The sequence below is a fragment of the Odontesthes bonariensis genome, chromosome 16 (assembly GCF_027942865.1).
Source record: "Odontesthes bonariensis isolate fOdoBon6 chromosome 16, fOdoBon6.hap1, whole genome shotgun sequence".
Classification (NCBI taxonomy): domain Eukaryota; kingdom Metazoa; phylum Chordata; class Actinopteri; order Atheriniformes; family Atherinopsidae; genus Odontesthes; species Odontesthes bonariensis.
Window position 1 is genome coordinate 37,335,917 of NC_134521.1, and position 20,828 is coordinate 37,356,744.

The 20,828-nt window shown below is 52.7% G+C and overlaps 1 protein-coding gene across 1 annotated transcript in view; it reads right to left on the minus strand.

Moving 5' to 3' along the window:
* Nucleotides 1-253: 253 nt before the first annotated feature.
* The window catches only part of rab34b (RAB34, member RAS oncogene family b), a 39,559-nt gene continuing 18,984 nt past the window's right edge, over nt 254-20,828 (minus strand). Inside the window, exons 4-11 of the mRNA XM_075487046.1 lie at nt 4,280-4,345; nt 3,978-4,079; nt 3,589-3,653; nt 3,443-3,494; nt 3,273-3,354; nt 3,017-3,107; nt 2,833-2,940; nt 254-1,342 (exon numbers count right to left, since the gene is read on the minus strand). Coding sequence (XP_075343161.1) covers nt 1,284-1,342; nt 2,833-2,940; nt 3,017-3,107; nt 3,273-3,354; nt 3,443-3,494; nt 3,589-3,653; nt 3,978-4,079; nt 4,280-4,345 — 625 coding nt within the window. The 3' untranslated portion in view covers nt 254-1,283. The remainder of the gene's footprint in view (nt 1,343-2,832; nt 2,941-3,016; nt 3,108-3,272; nt 3,355-3,442; nt 3,495-3,588; nt 3,654-3,977; nt 4,080-4,279; nt 4,346-20,828) is intronic.

The window sequence follows — 20,828 nt, forward strand, 5'->3', positions numbered from 1 at the left end:
CCCCTTGAAATGCATATTTGACATGATTATTGTTTCCAGTGCAGGTACTGGGTTTCACTTCTCCTGCACCTGTCTCAGAGGCTGTGATTGGCTGTCAGCAGTAGCTGGTGATGATGGCAAAGTGATGTCTCTGGCACTGCTGATGACCTTTTCTATCTGTGATCCCTTTAATAAAAGTGTTCATAGTAAACTCTGTTGTGTATATGCTCATTTAAGGAGGTTTTTAATAACAACAGGAAATGACTGACGCGGTTAGAACAGCAGTTTATTCACAGTTCAAAGTGGGAAGCATTTAAACCCGTTAGCACATTTATCAGTCTCACATTCAGGAACAGAACTTCAGGAAAAAGGGTTTTAAACCCAAAAACTTTGAAAGTCCTCCACAAGGATGCACAAAGGTCACAACAGGCTGCGTTTAAATACGTTATTTAAGCAGAACCACAGGGAAGCGTGGCGGCGGCGCGTCTCATAACTGAAGACTCGGACAGAAAGACTGAAGGAAACTGAAGGAGGGAAACTACTTTTCAACGGAATAAAGAACACATCCAGATGTGCAGAGACCTAAAGCTGTCATTTCAAAGCATTCATTCAGTTTGACGAGGATAAAAACAACACTTCTTGGTGATGATGGGTTACTGAGGGACGAATCGAATGGATTCCCGGGTGTTCAGAAAGGGTTTGGATTCTTGGTGAAGGAGGTGTTATCTGTGCTGACGGAGGCTGATGGAGGCATTCCTCTCTCTGACTCACAGGAAATCAGTTGGCCATAGATGCCACTCCGCCAAACAATCCCTCCATTTTCAGGATCATGTGAACCCTTGTGTCAGAGCAGAGAGCCTCTTTATGGGCATGACGGTGGTCATTGGATCCGGCATATGCATCAAATTAGCAGCACGGAAACACATGACGGGAGGCCAGGGAAGAAAGGGAGAGAGAGGTTTTCAGCAGAAAAAGGTTGCTTCAGACACAGGGAGCTGATGAGGAAGGCATGGAGCAGATCCACAGAACAGGCTTCTTCTTTTAGAAAGCTTTATGTAAGCAGGGACACCACAAAGCCGGACTTGTTGCAGAGCTGATAAGCAGTAAACATTCCTGAGAGCACCTTACTGAAGGCTGACACACGGCTTACAGACTCAGAACTCAGGCTGTTTGCAGAATGCTACCAGTACAACATCATCAGCTGGGATTGCTTCTCAGGGCTCTGATTGGGCTCATCTTCCTGTTCAGTGTTCTGCTGTGCGCTGCTGTTGCCGGGTAAATTCCAGGCGCTCCCGTGTTCAGCCTCAGCAACAGTTGGACTTCCTCTTGGGTTTGTGATCGGCCTCGGTGCTGTCTGTGATCCCTGCAAGCAGCACAAACATGCCTTTAAGCTGTGGCCACTCAGATAAACAACACGCCCCATGAAACCATCAGAACCTGCAATCACAAACCCTCATGAGATGGAATTCTACTCTTTTTGTTTGGTTTGTGTCACGTGACGCAGCCGCTGGCCCGCGTCACATGACTGTGAGAAGCAGAGCAGCCGTAGACTCTCAGACTTCCTGGTTAAACAGAAGATGGAGGCAGACAGCGAGCAGCTGGGGCAGGTGTGGGATCATTTACAGACTGGACCTGATGAAATGTTCCAGCTGCTGTGCACATTACGCATTTTATCAGCATGTAAAAGCCCTTCAGTATGTGTTATTTAAGTTGACTTTAATTTATTGGCTATTTTTTCTCTCATGATAAACATTTAATGTAATAAATGACTAATATCTTTAACATGTTGACATGAAGTATTGTTATCTTATCAAAACATAAAAAGCTTGATATGAACCCTCCAACAGGCTCAGTCTGCCTTTTAGGGTTATTTTCTGGTACTTACGTTCCTTTTTCCTTACTGTTCAACTGGTTTTAGGGAACAGAAGCACTTGGGAAACAATCATGTCTTAAAGACTCTCTGAGTCCGAGTCAGAGACCGAGACCGAGTCAGAGACCGAGTCCGAGTCCAAAACCGAGTCCGAGACCGAGACCGAGTCAGAGACCGAGTCCGAGTCCAAAACCGAGTCCGAGACCGAGTCCGAGTCCGAGTACTAGACCGAGACCGAGTCCGAGACCGAGTACTAGACCGAGTCCAAGACCGAGTCCTAGAACGAGACCGAGTCCGAGTACTAGACCAAGTCCGAGACCGAGACCGAGTCCGAGACCGAGTCAGAGACCGAGACCGAGTCAGAGACCGAGACCGAGACCGAGACCGAGTCCGAGTCCAAAACCGAGTCCGAGACCGAGTCCAAGTCCGAGTACTAGACCGAGACCGAGTCCGAGACCGAGTACTAGACCGAGTCCAAGACCGAGTCCTAGAACGAGACCGAGTCCGAGTACTAGACCGAGTCCGAGACCGAGACCGAGTCCGAGACCGAGTCAGAGACCGAGACAAAGTCCTAGAACGAGACCGAGACCGAGTCCGAGACGGAGACCGAGTCAGAGACCGAGTCCGAAACCGAGTCCGAGACCGAGTCCGAGACCGAGTCCGAGACCGAGACCGAGTCAGAGACCGAGACCGAGTCCGGGACCGAGACCGAGACCGAGTCCGAGACCGAGTCAGAGACCGAGACCGAGACCGAGTCAGAGACCGAGACCGAGTCCGAGTCCGAGACCGAGACCGAGTCCGAGTCCGAGACCGAGACCGAGACCGAGACCGAGACCGAGTCCGAGTCCGAGACCGAGACCGAGACCGAGTCCGAGTCCGAGTCCGAGTCCGAGACCGAGTCTGAGTCCGAGTCCGAGACAAAGTCCGAGACCGAGACCGAGACCGAGACCGAGTCCCACTGAATCTGGACCAAAGTAACTCACTGATAATGTCTCTGATGTGGCGCGAGCCGCTTTTCTCCAGCTCAGCCAGGACGTTGGCCTCAAAAGTCAAAGAAGCCACGCGTGAGAAGAAGTCTCTGATTCCTTCTCCTGGAACAGAAAACACGGTTTAAAAGTGGAAATGAGCGCCTGGGGGGCTGAGGGCTGGACCGGGTTCATCTCTCACCAGACTTTGCGGACACGGCCCAGTACTCAGCTTTGATTTCCTCAGAGAGTCTGATGGCTTCCTGCTCGATCTGAGCCAGCTGATCAGGAGACTGAGGAGGAAAAGGCACGTCAGAGAAAATTACATTCAGAGCAGCAAAAACTCTTTACTTTGTGTCATAGGTTTCCTTGCACACTAATTAATAGATTACATTGAATGAAATGGTTCAATCTAAAGATAAACACATTCATTTGAATCTTTCATGAATTTCACCCACGCTGAGGTCCTTCTTGGTACCAACGAGGAAAAGTAAAACACTGGACGGGTCATTTTCCTTCATGGCATCCTCCAGCCACTGCCTGCACACGCACACACAGACACCATCATCAAACATCAAAAATGACTTTTTAACGGAATAACCAGCAAATATAACGGCTTCTTACGCACCTGGCATGAACTAATGAGTTCTCACTGCTCAGGTCAAACACCACGATGATGGCTGGGGAGTCAGGAGGTGTCAGAGAGAGAAAAGGAAGGTTTGAAGCAGTCTGTAGTGGAATAAAGGAAGCGTGTGGAGGCTGGGCGGAGCTCACCTTGTGCTCCTCTGTAATATGTGGACGCGATGCACTTGAAGCGCTCCTGACCGGCCGTGTCCCACCTGAAACCCATCAGACGCACCTTAAACCGGAGGGGCTGAAGGGAGCTGGCCTCTCCCACTGCTCAGAGCAGCTAATTTCCAGTAAGATTCAGGAGCTACTGAGTCGTACTTTAATTCACAACCACCTCAGTAAAGGAAACGCTTTCAGTTTCCTCTCAGAGACACAAGATTATACACACAACAGGATTCAGAGATTTTCTCCAGGATGTTTTACAGCCTCACAATCAATCGAATTCAGACATAATTCCATTAGCACAATGATTAGAATCTGTTTAAAGCCCAACGTGAAGCAGGAGTCTCTCAGAGGCGCAGCAACATGCTTACAGCTGCAAACTGAAGGGAACACCGATCACTTCAAATCGCTCCATCTCGAAATCCACCCCGATGGTTGCTTTGTAGTTCTTACTGAAGGCACCTTTGCAGAACCTCGAGAGAAAAAAGAGTGAGAAAAATCTTCTATTTTTCATTCATAAAAGATCATTAATCTAGGTTTGTCCCTTTTTAACTCTTCAGTGTCTGAAAACAGAAATATTTTATATTTATTATCATGTGTAACTTAACTAAACTGTGCTTCAATTACACCAACAAAATAACTGAACAACTTCTAAAGTTAAAATCAGTCTCACCTGCTGATCAGACACGTTTTTCCCACCGCGACATCCCCCACCACTATCACCTTAGCGATGTTGAAGCTGGCGACAGAGAGCTGTGATTGGTCAAGTCATAAACAACAAGCTGCAGCAGGACTGAGAACACGCAGGACTCAGAACACGCAGGACTAAGAACACGCAGGACTGAGAACACGCAGGACTGAGAACACGCAGGACTGAGAACACGAAGGACTGAAAACACGAAGGACTGAGAACACGCAGGACTAAGAACACGCAGGACTGAGAACACGCAGGACTCAGAACACGCAGGACTGAGAACACGCAGGACTCAGAACAAGCAAGACTCAAAACACGCAGGACTCAGAACACGCAGGACTAAGAACACGCAGGACTGAGAACACGCAGGACTGAGAACACGCAGGACTGAGAACACGCAGGACTGAGAACACGCAGGACTAAGAACACGCAGGACTGAGAACACGAAGGACTGAAAACACGAAGGACTGAGAACACGCAGGACTAAGAACACGCAGGACTCAGAACACGCAGGACTGAGAACACGCAGGACTCAGAACAAGCAAGACTCAAAACACGCAGGACTCAGAACACGCAGGACTAAGAACACGCAGGACTGAGAACACGCAGGACTCAGAACACGCAGGACTGAGAACACGCAGGACTCAGAACAAGCAAGACTCAGAACACGCAGGACTCAGAACACGCAGGACTAAGAACACGCAGGACTGAGAACACGCAGGACTGAGAACACGCAGGACTCAGAACACGCAGGACTCAGAACACGCAGGACTCAGAACACGCAGGACTGAGAACACGCAGGACTGAGAACACGCAGGACTAAGAACACGCAGGACTGAGAACACGCAGGACTGAGAACACGCAGGACTGAGAACACGCAGGACTGAGAACACGCAGGACTAAGAACACGCAGGACTGAGAACACGCAGGACTGAGAACACGCAGGACTGAAAACACGCAGGACTGAGAACACGCAGGACTAAGAACACGCAGGACTCAGAACACGCAGGACTCAGAAAACGCAGGACTAAGAACACGCAGGACTGAGAACACGCAGGACTCAGAACACGCAGGACTGAGAACACGCAGGACTCAGAACACGCAGGACTCAGAACACGCAGGACTCAGAACACGCAGGACTGAGAACACGCAGGACTGAGAACACGCAGGACTGAGAACACGCAGGACTCAGAACACGCAGGACTGAGAACACGCAGGACTGAGAACACGCAGGACTGAGAACACGCAGGACTGAGAACAAGCAGGACTCAGAACACGCAGGACTAAGAACACGCAGGACTGAGAACACGCAGGACTAAGAACAAGCAGGACTAAGAACACGCAGAACTTGGAACACGCAGGACTACGAACACGCAGAACTCGGAACACGCAGGACTAAGAACACGCAGGACTCAGAACACGCAGGACTGAGAACACGCAGGACTCAGAACACGCAGGACTGAGAACACGCAGGACTCAGAACACGCAGGACTGAGAACACGCAGGACTCAGAACACGCAGGACTGAGAACACGCAGGACTCAGAACACGCAGGACTAAGAACACGCAGGACTGAGAACACGCAGGACTGAGAACAAGCAGGACTCAGAACACGCAGGACTAAGAACACGCAGGACTGAGAACACGCAGGACTAAGAACACGCAGGACTAAGAACACGCAGAACTTGGAACACGCAGGACTGAGAACACGCAGGACTAAGAACACGCAGGACTAAGAACACGCAGAACTTGGAACACGCAGGACTACGAACACGCAGAACTCGGAACACGCAGGACTGAGAACACGCAGGACTAAGAACACGCAGGACTAAGAACACGCAGAACTTGGAACACGCAGGACTACGAACACGCAGAACTCGGAACACGCAGGACTAAGAACACGCAGGACTAAGAACACGCAGGACTAAGAAAACGCAGGACTAAGAACACGCAGGACTCAGAACACGCAGGACTGAGAACACGCAGGACTCAGAACACGCAGGACTAAGAACACGCAGGACTAAGAACACGCAGGACTGAGAACACGCAGGACTGAGAACACGCAGGACTGAAAACACGCAGGACTGAGAACAAGCAGGACTAAGAACACGCAGGACTGAGAACACGCAGGACTCAGAACACGCAGGACTCAAAACACGCAGGACTCAGAACACGCAGGACTCAGAACACGCAGGACTAAGATCACGCAGGACTAAGAACACGCAGGACTAAGAACACGCAGGACTAAGAACACGCAGGACTAAGAACAGACAGGAGTAAGAACACGCAGGACTAAGAACACGCAGGACTAAGAACACGCAGGACTGAGAACACGCAGGACTCAGAACACGCAGGACTCAGAACACGCAGCACTCAGAACACGCAGGACTGAGAACACGCAGGACTGAGAACACGCAGCACTCAGAACACGCAGGACTGAGAACACGCAGGACTGAGAACACGCAGGACTGAGAACACGCAGGACTCAGAACACGCAGGACTGAGAACACGCAGGACTGAGAACACGCAGGATTGAGAACACGCAGGACTCAGAACACGCAGGACTAAGAACACGCAGGACTGAGAACACGCAGGACTGAGAACACGCAGGACTCAGAACACGCAGGACTAAGAACACGCAGGACTAAGAACACGCAGGACTCAAAACACGCAGGACTGAGAACACGCAGGACTAAGAACACGCAGGACTAAGAACACGCAGGACTGAGAACACGCAGGACTGAGAACACGCAGGACTCAGAACACGCAGGACTGAGAACACGCAGGACTCAAAACACGCAGGACTCAGAACACGCAGGACTCAGAACACGCAGGACTAAGAACACGCAGGACGAAGAACACGCAGGACTGAGAACACGCAGGACTAAGAACACGCAGGACTAAGAACACGCAGGACTAAGAACACGCAGGACTGAGAACACGCAGGACTAAGAACACGCAGGACTCAGAACACGCAGGACTGAGAACACGCAGGACTGAGAACACGCAGGACTCAGAACACGCAGGACTGAGAACACGCAGGACTCAGAACACGCAGGACTGAGAACACGCAGGACTCAGAACACGCAGGACTCAGAACACGCAGGACTAAGAACACGCAGGACTAAGAACACGCAGGACTAAGAACACGCAGGACTAAGAACACGCAGGACTAAGAACACGCAGGACTGAGAACACGCAGGACTCAGAACACGCAGGACTCAGAACACGCAGGACTAAGAACACGCAGGACGTAGAACACGCAGGACTAAGAACACGCAGGACTAAGAACACGCAGGACTAAGAACACGCAGGACGAAGAACACGCAGGACTGAGAACACGCAGGACTAAGAACACGCAGGACTAAGAACACGCAGGACTGAGAACACGCAGGACACAGAACACGCAGGACTCAGAACACGCAGGACTCAGAACACGCAGGACTCAGAACACGCAGGACTGAGAACACGCAGGACTCAGAACACGCAGGACTCAGAACACGCAGGACTCAGAACACGCAAGACTCAGAACACGCAGGACTAAGAACACGCAGGACTGAGAACACGCAGGACTAAGAACACACAGGACTAAGAACACGCAGGACTAAGAACACGCAGGACTCAGAACAAGCAGGAGTGAGAACACTTAGGACTGAGAACACGCAGGACTAAGAACACGCAGGACTAAGAACACGCAGGACTCAGAACACGCAGGACTGAGAACATGCAGGACTAAGAACACGCAGGACTGAGAACACGCAGGACTCAGAATACGCAGGATTCAGAACACGCAGGACTCAGAACACGCAGGACTCAGAACACGCAGGACTGAGAACACGCAGGACTCAGAACACGCAGGACTGAGAACACGCAGGACTGAGAACACGCAGGACTAAGAACACGCAGGACTCAGAACACGCAGGACTCAGAACACGCAGTACTAAGAACACGCAGGACTAAGAACACGCAGGACTCAGAACACGCAGGACTCAGAACACGCAGGACTGAGAACACGCAGGACTGAGAACACGCAGGACTGAGAACACGCAGGACTGAGAACACGCAGGACTCAGAACACGCAGGACTCAGAACACGCAGGACTAAGAACACGCAGGACTAAGAACACGCAGGACTCAGAACACGCAGGACTGAGAACACGCAGGACTAAGAACACACAGGACTGAGAACACGCAGGACTGAGAACACGCAGGACTGAGAACACGCAGGACTAAGAACACGCAGGACTAAGAACACGCAGGACTCAGAACACGCAGGACTAAGAACACGCAGGACTAAGAACACGCAGGACTCAGAACACGCAGGACTGAGAACACGCAGGACTCAGAACACGCAGGACTGAGAACACGCAGGACTGAGAACACGCAGGACTGAGAACACGCAGGACTAAGAACACGCAGGACTCAGAACACGCAGGACTCAGAACACGTAGGACTCAGAACACGCAGGACTGAGAACACGCAGGACTCAGAACACGCAGGACTAAGAACACGCAGGACTCAGAACACGCAGGACTGAGAACACGCAGGACTCAGAACACGCAGGACTCAGAACACGCAGGACTGAGAACACGCAGGACTCAGAACACGCAGGACTAAGAACACGCAGGACTAAGAACACGCAGGACTCAAAACACGCAGGACTGAGAACACGCAGGACTAAGAACACGCAGGACTAAGAACACGCAGGACTGAGAACACGCAGGACTGAGAACACGCAGGACTCAGAACACGCAGGACTGAGAACACGCAGGACTCAAAACACGCAGGACTCAGAACACGCAGGACTCAGAACACGCAGGACTAAGAACACGCAGGACGAAGAACACGCAGGACTGAGAACACGCAGGACTAAGAACACGCAGGACTAAGAACACGCAGGACTAAGAACACGCAGGACTAAGAACACGCAGGACTGAGAACACGCAGGACTAAGAACACGCAGGACTCAGAACACGCAGGACTGAGAACACGCAGGACTGAGAACACGCAGGACTCAGAACACGCAGGACTGAGAACACGCAGGACTCAGAACACGCAGGACTGAGAACACGCAGGACTCAGAACACGCAGGACTCAGAACACGCAGGACTAAGAACACGCAGGACTAAGAACACGCAGGACTAAGAACACGCAGGACTAAGAACACGCAGGACTAAGAACACGCAGGACTGAGAACACGCAGGACTCAGAACACGCAGGACTCAGAACACGCAGGACTAAGAACACGCAGGACGTAGAACACGCAGGACTAAGAACACGCAGGACTAAGAACACGCAGGACTAAGAACACGCAGGACGAAGAACACGCAGGACTGAGAACACGCAGGACTAAGAACACGCAGGACTAAGAACACGCAGGACTGAGAACACGCAGGACTAAGAACACGCAGGACTAAGAACACGCAGGACTCAGAACACGCAGGACTAAGAACACGCAGGACTGAGAACACGCAGGACTAAGAACACACAGGACTAAGAACACGCAGGACTAAGAACACGCAGGACTCAGAACAAGCAGGAGTGAGAACACTTAGGACTGAGAACACGCAGGACTAAGAACACGCAGGACTCAGAACACGCAGGACTGAGAACACGCAGGACTAAGAACACGCAGGACTGAGAACACGCAGGACTCAGAACACGCAGGATTCAGAACACGCAGGACTCAGAACACGCAGGACTCAGAACACGCAGGACTCAGAACACGCAGGATTCAGAACACGCAGGACTGAGAACACGCAGGACTGAGAACACGCAGGACTAAGAACACGCAGGACTCAGAACACGCAGGACTCAGAACACGCAGTACTAAGAACACGCAGGACTAAGAACACGCAGGACTCAGAACACGCAGGACTCAGAACACGCAGGACTGAGAACACGCAGGACTGAGAACACGCAGGACTGAGAACACGCAGGACTGAGAACACGCAGGACTGAGAACACGCAGGACTCAGAACACGCAGGACTCAGAACACGCAGGACTAAGAACACGCAGGACTAAGAACACGCAGGACTCAGAACACGCAGGACTGAGAACACGCAGGACTAAGAACACACAGGACTCAGAACACGCAGGACTGAGAACACGCAGGACTGAGAACACGCAGGACTAAGAACACGCAGGACTCAGAACACGCAGGACTCAGAACACGTAGGACTCAGAACACGCAGGACTGAGAACATGCAGGACTCAGAACACGCAGGACTAAGAACACGCAGGACTCAGAACACGCAGGACTGAGAACACGCAGGACTCAGAACACGCAGGACTCAGAACACGCAGGACTCAGAACACGCAGGACTGAGAACACGCAGGACTCAGAACACGCAGGACTCAGAACACGCAGGACTGAGAACACGCAGGACTCAGAACACGCAGTACTCAGAACACGCAGGACTCAGAACACGCAGGACTGAGAACACGCAGGACTCAGAACACGCAGGACTCTGAACACGCAGGACTAAGAAGACGCAGGACTCAGAACACGCAGGACTAAGAACACGCAGGACTGAGAACACGCAGGACTCAGAACACGCAGGACTGAGAACACGCAAGACTCAGAACACGCAGGACTGAGAACACGCAGGACTCAGAACACGCAGGACTCAGAACACGCAGGACTAAGAAGACGCAGGACTCAGAACACGCAGGACTAAGAACACGCAGGACTAAGAACACGCAGGACTAAGAACACGCAGGACTCAGAACACGCAGGACTCAGAACACGCAGGACTGAGAACACGCAGGACTGAGAACACGCAGGACTGAGAACACGCAGGACTGAGAACACGCAGGACTCAGAACACGCAGGACTCAGAACACGCAGGACTAAGAACACGCAGGACTAAGAACACGCAGGACTCAGAACACGCAGGACTGAGAACACGCAGGACTGAGAACACGCAGGACTCAGAACACGCAGGACTGAGAACACGCAGGACTGAGAACACGCAGGACTAAGAACACGCAGGACTCAGAACACGCAGGACTCAGAACACGTAGGACTCAGAACACGCAGGACTCAGAACACGCAGGACGAAGAACACGCAGGACGAAGAACACGCAGGACTAAGAACACGCAGGACTAAGAACACGCAGGACTAAGAACACGCAGGACTCAGAACACGCAGGACTCAGAACACGCAGGACTGAGAACACGCAGGACTGAGAACACGCAGGACTGAGAACACGCAGGACTCAGAACACGCAGGACTCAGAACACGCAGGACTAAGAACACGCAGGACTAAGAACACGCAGGACTCAGAACACGCAGGACTGAGAACACGCAGGACTGAGAACACGCAGGACTGAGAACACGCAGGACTCAGAACACGCAGGACTGAGAACACGCAGGACTGAGAACACGCAGGACTAAGAACACGCAGGACTCAGAACACGCAGGACTCAGAACACGTAGGACTCAGAACACGCAGGACTCAGAACACGCAGGACGAAGAACACGCAGGACGAAGAACACGCAGGACGAAGAACACGCAGGACGAAGAACACGCATGACTCAGAACACGCAGGACTCAGAACACGCAGGACTAAGAACACGCAGGACTCAGAACACGCAGGACTGAGAACACGCAGGACTGAGAACACGCAGGACTCAGAACACGCAGGACTGAGAACACGCAGGACTGAGAACACGCAGGACTAAGAACACGCAGGACTAAGAACACGCAGGACTAAGAACACGCAGAACTTGGAACACGCAGGACTACGAACACGCAGAACTCGGAACACGCAGGACTAAGAACACGCAGGACTAAGAACACGCAGGACTAAGAAAACGCAGGACTAAGAACACGCAGGACTCAGAACACGCAGGACTGAGAACACGCAGGACTCAGAACACGCAGGACTAAGAACACGCAGGACTAAGAACACGCAGGACTGAGAACACGCAGGACTGAGAACACGCAGGACTGAAAACACGCAGGACTGAGAACAAGCAGGACTAAGAACACGCAGGACTGAGAACACGCAGGACTCAGAACACGCAGGACTGAGAACACGCAGGACTCAGAACACGCAGGACTCAGAACACGCAGGACTCAGAACACGCAGGACTAAGAACACGCAGGACTGAGAACACGCAGGACTGAGAACACGCAGGACTCAGAACACGCAGGACTGAGAACACGCAGGACTGAGAACACGCAGGACTGAGAACACGCAGGACTGAGAACAAGCAGGACTCAGAACACGCAGGACTAAGAACACGCAGGACTGAGAACACGCAGGACTAAGAACACGCAGGACTAAGAACACGCAGAACTTGGAACACGCAGGACTACGAACACGCAGAACTCGGAACACGCAGGACTAAGAACACGCAGGACTAAGAACACGCAGGACTCAGAACACGCAGGACTGAGAACACGCAGGACTCAGAACACGCAGGACTGAGAACACGCAGGACTCAGAACACGCAGGACTAAGAACACGCAGGACTGAGAACACGCAGGACTGAGAACAAGCAGGACTCAGAACACGCAGGACTAAGAACACGCAGGACTGAGAACACGCAGGACTAAGAACACGCAGGACTAAGAACACGCAGAACTTGGAACACGCAGGACTACGAACACGCAGAACTCGGAACACGCAGGACTAAGAACACGCAGGACTAAGAACACGCAGGACTAAGAAAACGCAGGACTAAGAACACGCAGGACTCAGAACACGCAGGACTGAGAACACGCAGGACTCAGAACACGCAGGACTAAGAACACGCAGGACTAAGAACACGCAGGACTGAGAACACGCAGGACTGAGAACACGCAGGACTGAGAACACGCAGGACGTAGAACACGCAGGACTGAAAACACGCAGGACTGAGAACAAGCAGGACTAAGAACACGCAGGACTGAGAACACGCAGGACTCAGAACACGCAGGACTCAAAACACGCAGGACTCAGAACACGCAGGACTCAGAACACGCAGGACTAAGATCACGCAGGACTAAGAACACGCAGGACTAAGAACACGCAGGACTAAGAACACGCAGGACTAAGAACAGACAGGAGTAAGAACACGCAGGACTAAGAACACGCAGGACTAAGAACACGCAGGACTGAGAACACGCAGGACTCAGAACACGCAGGACTCAGAACACGCAGCACTCAGAACACGCAGGACTGAGAACACGCAGGACTGAGAACACGCAGCACTCAGAACACGCAGGACTGAGAACACGCAGGACTGAGAACACGCAGGACTGAGAACACGCAGGACTCAGAACACGCAGGACTGAGAACACGCAGGACTGAGAACACGCAGGACTGAGAACACGCAGGACTAAGAACACGCAGGACTGAGAACACGCAGGACTGAGAACACGCAGGACTGAGAACACGCAGGACTCAGAACACGCAGGACTAAGAACACGCAGGACTAAGAACACGCAGGACTCAAAACACGCAGGACTGAGAACACGCAGGACTAAGAACATGCAGGACTAAGAACACGCAGGACTGAGAACACGCAGGACTGAGAACACGCAGGACTCAGAACACGCAGGACTGAGAACACGCAGGACTCAAAACACGCAGGACTCAGAACACGCAGGACTCAGAACACGCAGGACTAAGAACACGCAGGACGAAGAACACGCAGGACTGAGAACACGCAGGACTAAGAACACGCAGGACTAAGAACACGCAGGACTAAGAACACGCAGGACTAAGAACACGCAGGACTGAGAACACGCAGGACTAAGAACACGCAGGACTCAGAACACGCAGGACTGAGAACACGCAGGACTGAGAACACGCAGGACTCAGAACACGCAGGACTGAGAACACGCAGGACTCAGAACACGCAGGACTGAGAACACGCAGGACTCAGAACACGCAGGACTCAGAACACGCAGGACTAAGAACACGCAGGACTAAGAACACGCAGGACTAAGAACACGCAGGACTAAGAACACGCAGGACTAAGAACACGCAGGACTGAGAACACGCAGGACTCAGAACACGCAGGACTCAGAACACGCAGGACTGAGAACACGCAGGACGTAGAACACGCAGGACTAAGAACACGCAGGACTAAGAACACGCAGGACTAAGAACACGCAGGACGAAGAACACGCAGGACTGAGAACACGCAGGACTAAGAACACGCAGGACTAAGAACACGCAGGACTGAGAACACGCAGGACACAGAACACGCAGGACTCAGAACACGCAGGACTCAGAACACGCAGGACTCAGAACACGCAGGACTGAGAACACGCAGGACTCAGAACACGCAGGACTCAGAACACGCAGGACTCAGAACACGCAAGACTCAGAACACGCAGGACTAAGAACACGCAGGACTGAGAACACGCAGGACTAAGAACACACAGGACTAAGAACACGCAGGACTAAGAACACGCAGGACTCAGAACAAGCAGGAGTGAGAACACTTAGGACTGAGAACACGCAGGACTAAGAACACGCAGGACTCAGAACACGCAGGACTGAGAACACGCAGGACTGAGAACACGCAGGACTGAGAACACGCAGGACTCAGAACACGCAGGATTCAGAACACGCAGGACTCAGAACACGCAGGACTCAGAACACGCAGGACTGAGAACACGCAGGACTCAGAACACGCAGGACTCAGAACACGCAGGACGAAGAACACGCAGGACGAAGAACACGCAGGACTAAGAACACGCAGGACTAAGAACACGCAGGACTAAGAACACGCAGGACTAAGAACACGCAGGACTCAGAACACGCAGGACTCAGAACACGCAGGACTGAGAACACGCAGGACTGAGAACACGCAGGACTGAGAACACGCAGGACTCAGAACACGCAGGACTCAGAACACGCAGGACTAAGAACACGCAGGACTAAGAACACGCAGGACTCAGAACACGCAGGACTGAGAACACGCAGGACTGAGAACACGCAGGACTGAGAACACGCAGGACTCAGAACACGCAGGACTGAGAACACGCAGGACTGAGAACACGCAGGACTAAGAACACGCAGGACTCAGAACACGCAGGACTCAGAACACGTAGGACTCAGAACACGCAGCACTCAGAACACGCAGGACGAAGAACACGCAGGACGAAGAACACGCAGGACGAAGAACACGCAGGACGAAGAACACGCAGGACGAAGAACACGCATGACTCAGAACACGCAGGACTCAGAACACGCAGGACTAAGAACACGCAGGACTCAGAACACGCAGGACTGAGAACACGCATGACTCAGAACACGCAGGACTCAGAACACGCAGGACTAAGAACACGCAGGACTCAGAACACGCAGGACTGAGAACACGCAGGACTGAGAACACGCAGGACTCAGAACACGCAGGACTAAGAACACGCAGGACTGAGAACACGCAGGACTAAGAACACGCAGGACTAAGAACACGCAGGACTAAGAACACGCAGAACTTGGAACACGCAGGACTACGAACACGCAGAACTCGGAACACGCAGGACTAAGAACACGCAGGACTAAGAACACGCAGGACTAAGAAAACGCAGGACTAAGAACACGCAGGACTCAGAACACGCAGGACTGAGAACACGCAGGACTCAGAACACGCAGGACTAAGAACACGCAGGACTAAGAACACGCAGGACTGAGAACACGCAGGACTGAGAACACGCAGGACTGAAAACACGCAGGACTGAGAACAAGCAGGACTAAGAACACGCAGGACTGAGAACACGCAGGACTCAGAACACGCAGGACTGAGAACACGCAGGACTCAGAACACGCAGGACTCAGAACACGCAGGACTCAGAACACGCAGGACTGAGAACACGCAGGACTGAGAACACGCAGGACTGAGAACACGCAGGACTCAGAACACGCAGGACTGAGAACACGCAGGACTGAGAACACGCAGGACTGAGAACACGCAGGACTGAGAACAAGCAGGACTCAGAACACGCAGGACTAAGAACACGCAGGACTGAGAACACGCAGGACTAAGAACACGCAGGACTAAGAACACGCAGAACTTGGAACACGCAGGACTACGAACACGCAGAACTCGGAACACGCAGGACTAAGAACACGCAGGACTAAGAACACGCAGGACTCAGAACACGCAGGACTGAGAACACGCAGGACTCAGAACACGCAGGACTGAGAACACGCAGGACTCAGAACACGCAGGACTAAGAACACGCAGGACTGAGAACACGCAGGACTGAGAACAAGCAGGACTCAGAACACGCAGGACTAAGAACACGCAGGACTGAGAACACGCAGGACTAAGAACACGCAGGACTAAGAACACGCAGAACTTGGAACACGCAGGACTACGAACACGCAGAACTCGGAACACGCAGGACTAAGAACACGCAGGACTAAGAACACGCAGGACTAAGAAAACGCAGGACTAAGAACACGCAGGACTCAGAACACGCAGGACTGAGAACACGCAGGACTCAGAACACGCAGGACTAAGAACACGCAGGACTAAGAACACGCAGGACTGAGAACACGCAGGACTGAGAACACGCAGGACTGAAAACACGCAGGACTGAGAACAAGCAGGACTAAGAACACGCAGGACTGAGAACACGCAGGACTCAGAACACGCAGGACTCAAAACACGCAGGACTCAGAACACGCAGGACTCAGAACACGCAGGACTAAGATCACGCAGGACTAAGAACACGCAGGACTAAGAACACGCAGGACTAAGAACACGCAGGACTAAGAACAGACAGGAGTAAGAACACGCAGGACTAAGAACACGCAGGACTAAGAACACGCAGGACTGAGAACACGCAGGACTCAGAACACGCAGGACTCAGAACACGCAGCACTCAGAACACGCAGGACTGAGAACACGCAGGACTGAGAACACGCAGCACTCAGAACACGCAGGACTGAGAACACGCAGGACTGAGAACACGCAGGACTGAGAACACGCAGGACTCAGAACACGCAGGACTGAGAACACGCAGGACTGAGAACACGCAGGACTGAGAACACGCAGGACTCAGAACACGCAGGACTAAGAACACGCAGGACTGAGAACACGCAGGACTGAGAACACGCAGGACTGAGAACACGCAGGACTCAGAACACGCAGGACTAAGAACACGCAGGACTAAGAACACGCAGGACTCAAAACACGCAGGACTGAGAACACGCAGGACTAAGAACACGCAGGACTAAGAACACGCAGGACTGAGAACACGCAGGACTGAGAACACGCAGGACTCAGAACACGCAGGACTGAGAACACGCAGGACTCAAAACACGCAGGACTCAGAACACGCAGGACTCAGAACACGCAGGACTCAGAACACGCAGGACTGAGAACACGCAGGACTAAGAACACGCAGGACTAAGAACACGCAGGACTAAGAACACGCAGGACTAAGAACACGCAGGACTAAGAACACGCAGGACTGAGAACACGCAGGACTAAGAACACGCAGGACTCAGAACACGCAGGACTGAGAACACGCAGGACTGAGAACACGCAGGACTCAGAACACGCAGGACTGAGAACACGCAGGACTCAGAACACGCAGGACTGAGAACACGCAGGACTCAGAACACGCAGGACTAAGAACACGCAGGACTAAGAACACGCAGGACTAAGAACACGCAGGACTAAGAACACGCAGGACTAAGAACACGCAGGACTGAGAACACGCAGGACTCAGAACACGCAGGACTCAGAACACGCAGGACTAAGAACACGCAGGACGTAGAACACGCAGGACTAAGAACACGCAGGACTGAGAACACGCAGGACTGAGAACACGCAGGACGAAGAACACGCAGGACTGAGAACACGCAGGACTAAGAACACGCAGGACTAAGAACACGCAGGACTGAGACCACGCAGGACACAGAACACGCAGGACGAAGAACACGCAGGACGAAGAACACGCAGGACGAAGAACACGCAGGACGAAGAACACGCAGGACTAAGAACACGCAGGACTGAGAACACGCAGGACTCAGAACACGCAGGACTCAGAACACGCAGGACTCAGAACACGCAGGACTCAGAACACGCAGGACTCAGAACACGCAAGACTCAGAACACGCAGGACTAAGAACACGCAGGACTGAGAACACGCAGGACTAAGAACACACAGGACTAAGAACACGCAGGACTAAGAACACGCAGGACTCAGAACAAGCAGGAGTGAGAACACTTAGGACTGAGAACACGCAGGACTAAGAACACGCAGGACTAAGAACACGCAGGACTCAGAACACGCAGGACTGAGAACACGCAGGACTCAGAACACGCAGGACTCAGAACACGCAGGACTGAGAACACGCAGGACTGAGAACACGCAGGACTCAGAACACGCAGGACTCAGAACACGCAGGACTCAGAACACGCAGGACGAAGAACACGCAGGACGAAGAACACGCAGGACGAAGAACACGCAGGACGAAGAACACGCAGGACGAAGAACACGCAGAACTCAGAACACGCAGGACGAAGAACACGCAGGACTCAGAACACGCAGGACTAAGAACACGCAGGACTAAGAACACGCAGGACTCAGAACACGCAGGACTCAGAACACGCAGGACTGAGAACACGCAGGACTGAGAACACGCAGGACTGAGAACACGCAGGACTGAGAACACGCAGGACACAGAACACGCAGGACTCAGAACACGCAGGACTAAGAACACGCAGGACTGAGAACACGCAGGACTCAGAACACGCAGGACTGAGAACACGCAGGACTAAGAACACGCAGGACTGAGAACACGCAGGACTGAGAACACGCAGGACTAAGAACACGCAGGACTAAGAACACGCAGGACTCAGAACACGCAGGACTAAGAACACGCAGGACTAAGAACACGCAGGACTCAGAACACGCAGGACTGAGAACACGCAGGACTCAGAACACGCAGGACGAAGAACACGCAGGACTCAGAACACGCAGGACGAAGAACACGCAGGACTCAGAACACGCAGGACGAAGAACACGCAGGACGAAGAACACGCAGGACGAAGAACACGCAGGACTCAGAACACGCAGGACTCAGAACACGCAGGACTGAGAACACGCAGGACTGAGAACACGCAGGACTGAGAACACGCAGGACTGAGAACACGCAGGACTCAGAACACGCAGGACTAAGAACACGCAGGACTAAGAACACGCAGGACTCAGAACACGCAGGACTCAGAACACGCAGGACTAAGAACACGCAGGACTGAGAACACGCAGGACTCAGAACACGCAGGACTCAGAACACGCAGGACTCAGAACACGCAGGACTGAGAACACGCAGGACTCAGAACACGCAGGACTCAGAACACGCAGGACTAAGAAGACGCAGGACTCAGAACACGCAGGACTAAGAACACGCAGGACTAAGAACACGCAGGACTAAGAACACGCAGGACTGAGAACACGCAGGACTCAGAACACGCAGGACTCAGAACACGCAGGACTCAGAACACGCAGGACTGAGAACACGCAGGACTCAGAACACGCAGGACTCAGAACACGCAGGACTAAGAAGACGCAGGACTCAGAACACGCAGGACTAAGAACACGCAGGACTAAGAACACGCAGGACTAAGAACACGCAGGACTAAGAACACGCAGGACTCAGAACACGCAGGACTCAGAACACGCAGGACTGAGAACAAGCAGGACTGAGAACACGCAGGACTGAGAACACGCAGGACTGAGAACACGCAGGACTCAGAACACGCAGGACTCAGAACACGCAGGACTAAGAACACGCAGGACTAAGAACACGCAGGACTCAGAACACGCAGGACTGAGAACACGCAGGACTGAGAACACGCAGGACTGAGAACACGCAGGACTCAGAACACGCAGGACTCAGAACACGCAGGACTCAGAACACGCAGGACTAAGAACACGCAGGACTGAGAACACGCAGGACTGAGAACACGCAGGACTGAGAACACGCAGGACTCAGAACACGCAGGACTGAGAACACGCAGGACTGAGAACACGCAGGACTAAGAACACGCAGGACTCAGAACACGCAGGACTCAGAACACGTAGGACTCAGAACACGCAGGACTCAGAACACGCAGGACGAAGAACACGCAGGACGAAGAACACGCAGGACGAAGAACACGCAGGACGAAGAACACGCAGGACGAAGAACACGCAGGACGAAGAACACGCATGACTCAGAACACGCAGGACTCAGAACACGCAGGACTAAGAACACGCAGGACTCAGAACACGCAGGACTGAGAACACGCATGACTCAGAACACGCAGGACTCAGAACACGCAGGACTAAGAACACGCAGGACTCAGAACACGCAGGACTGAGAACACGCAGGACTGAGAACACGCAGGACTCAGAACACGCAGGACTAAGAACACGCAGGACTGAGAACACGCAGGACTAAGAACACGCAGGACTAAGAACACGCAGGACTAAGAACACGCAGAACTTGGAACACGCAGGACTACGAACACGCAGAACTCGGAACACGCAGGACTAAGAACACGCAGGACTAAGAACACGCA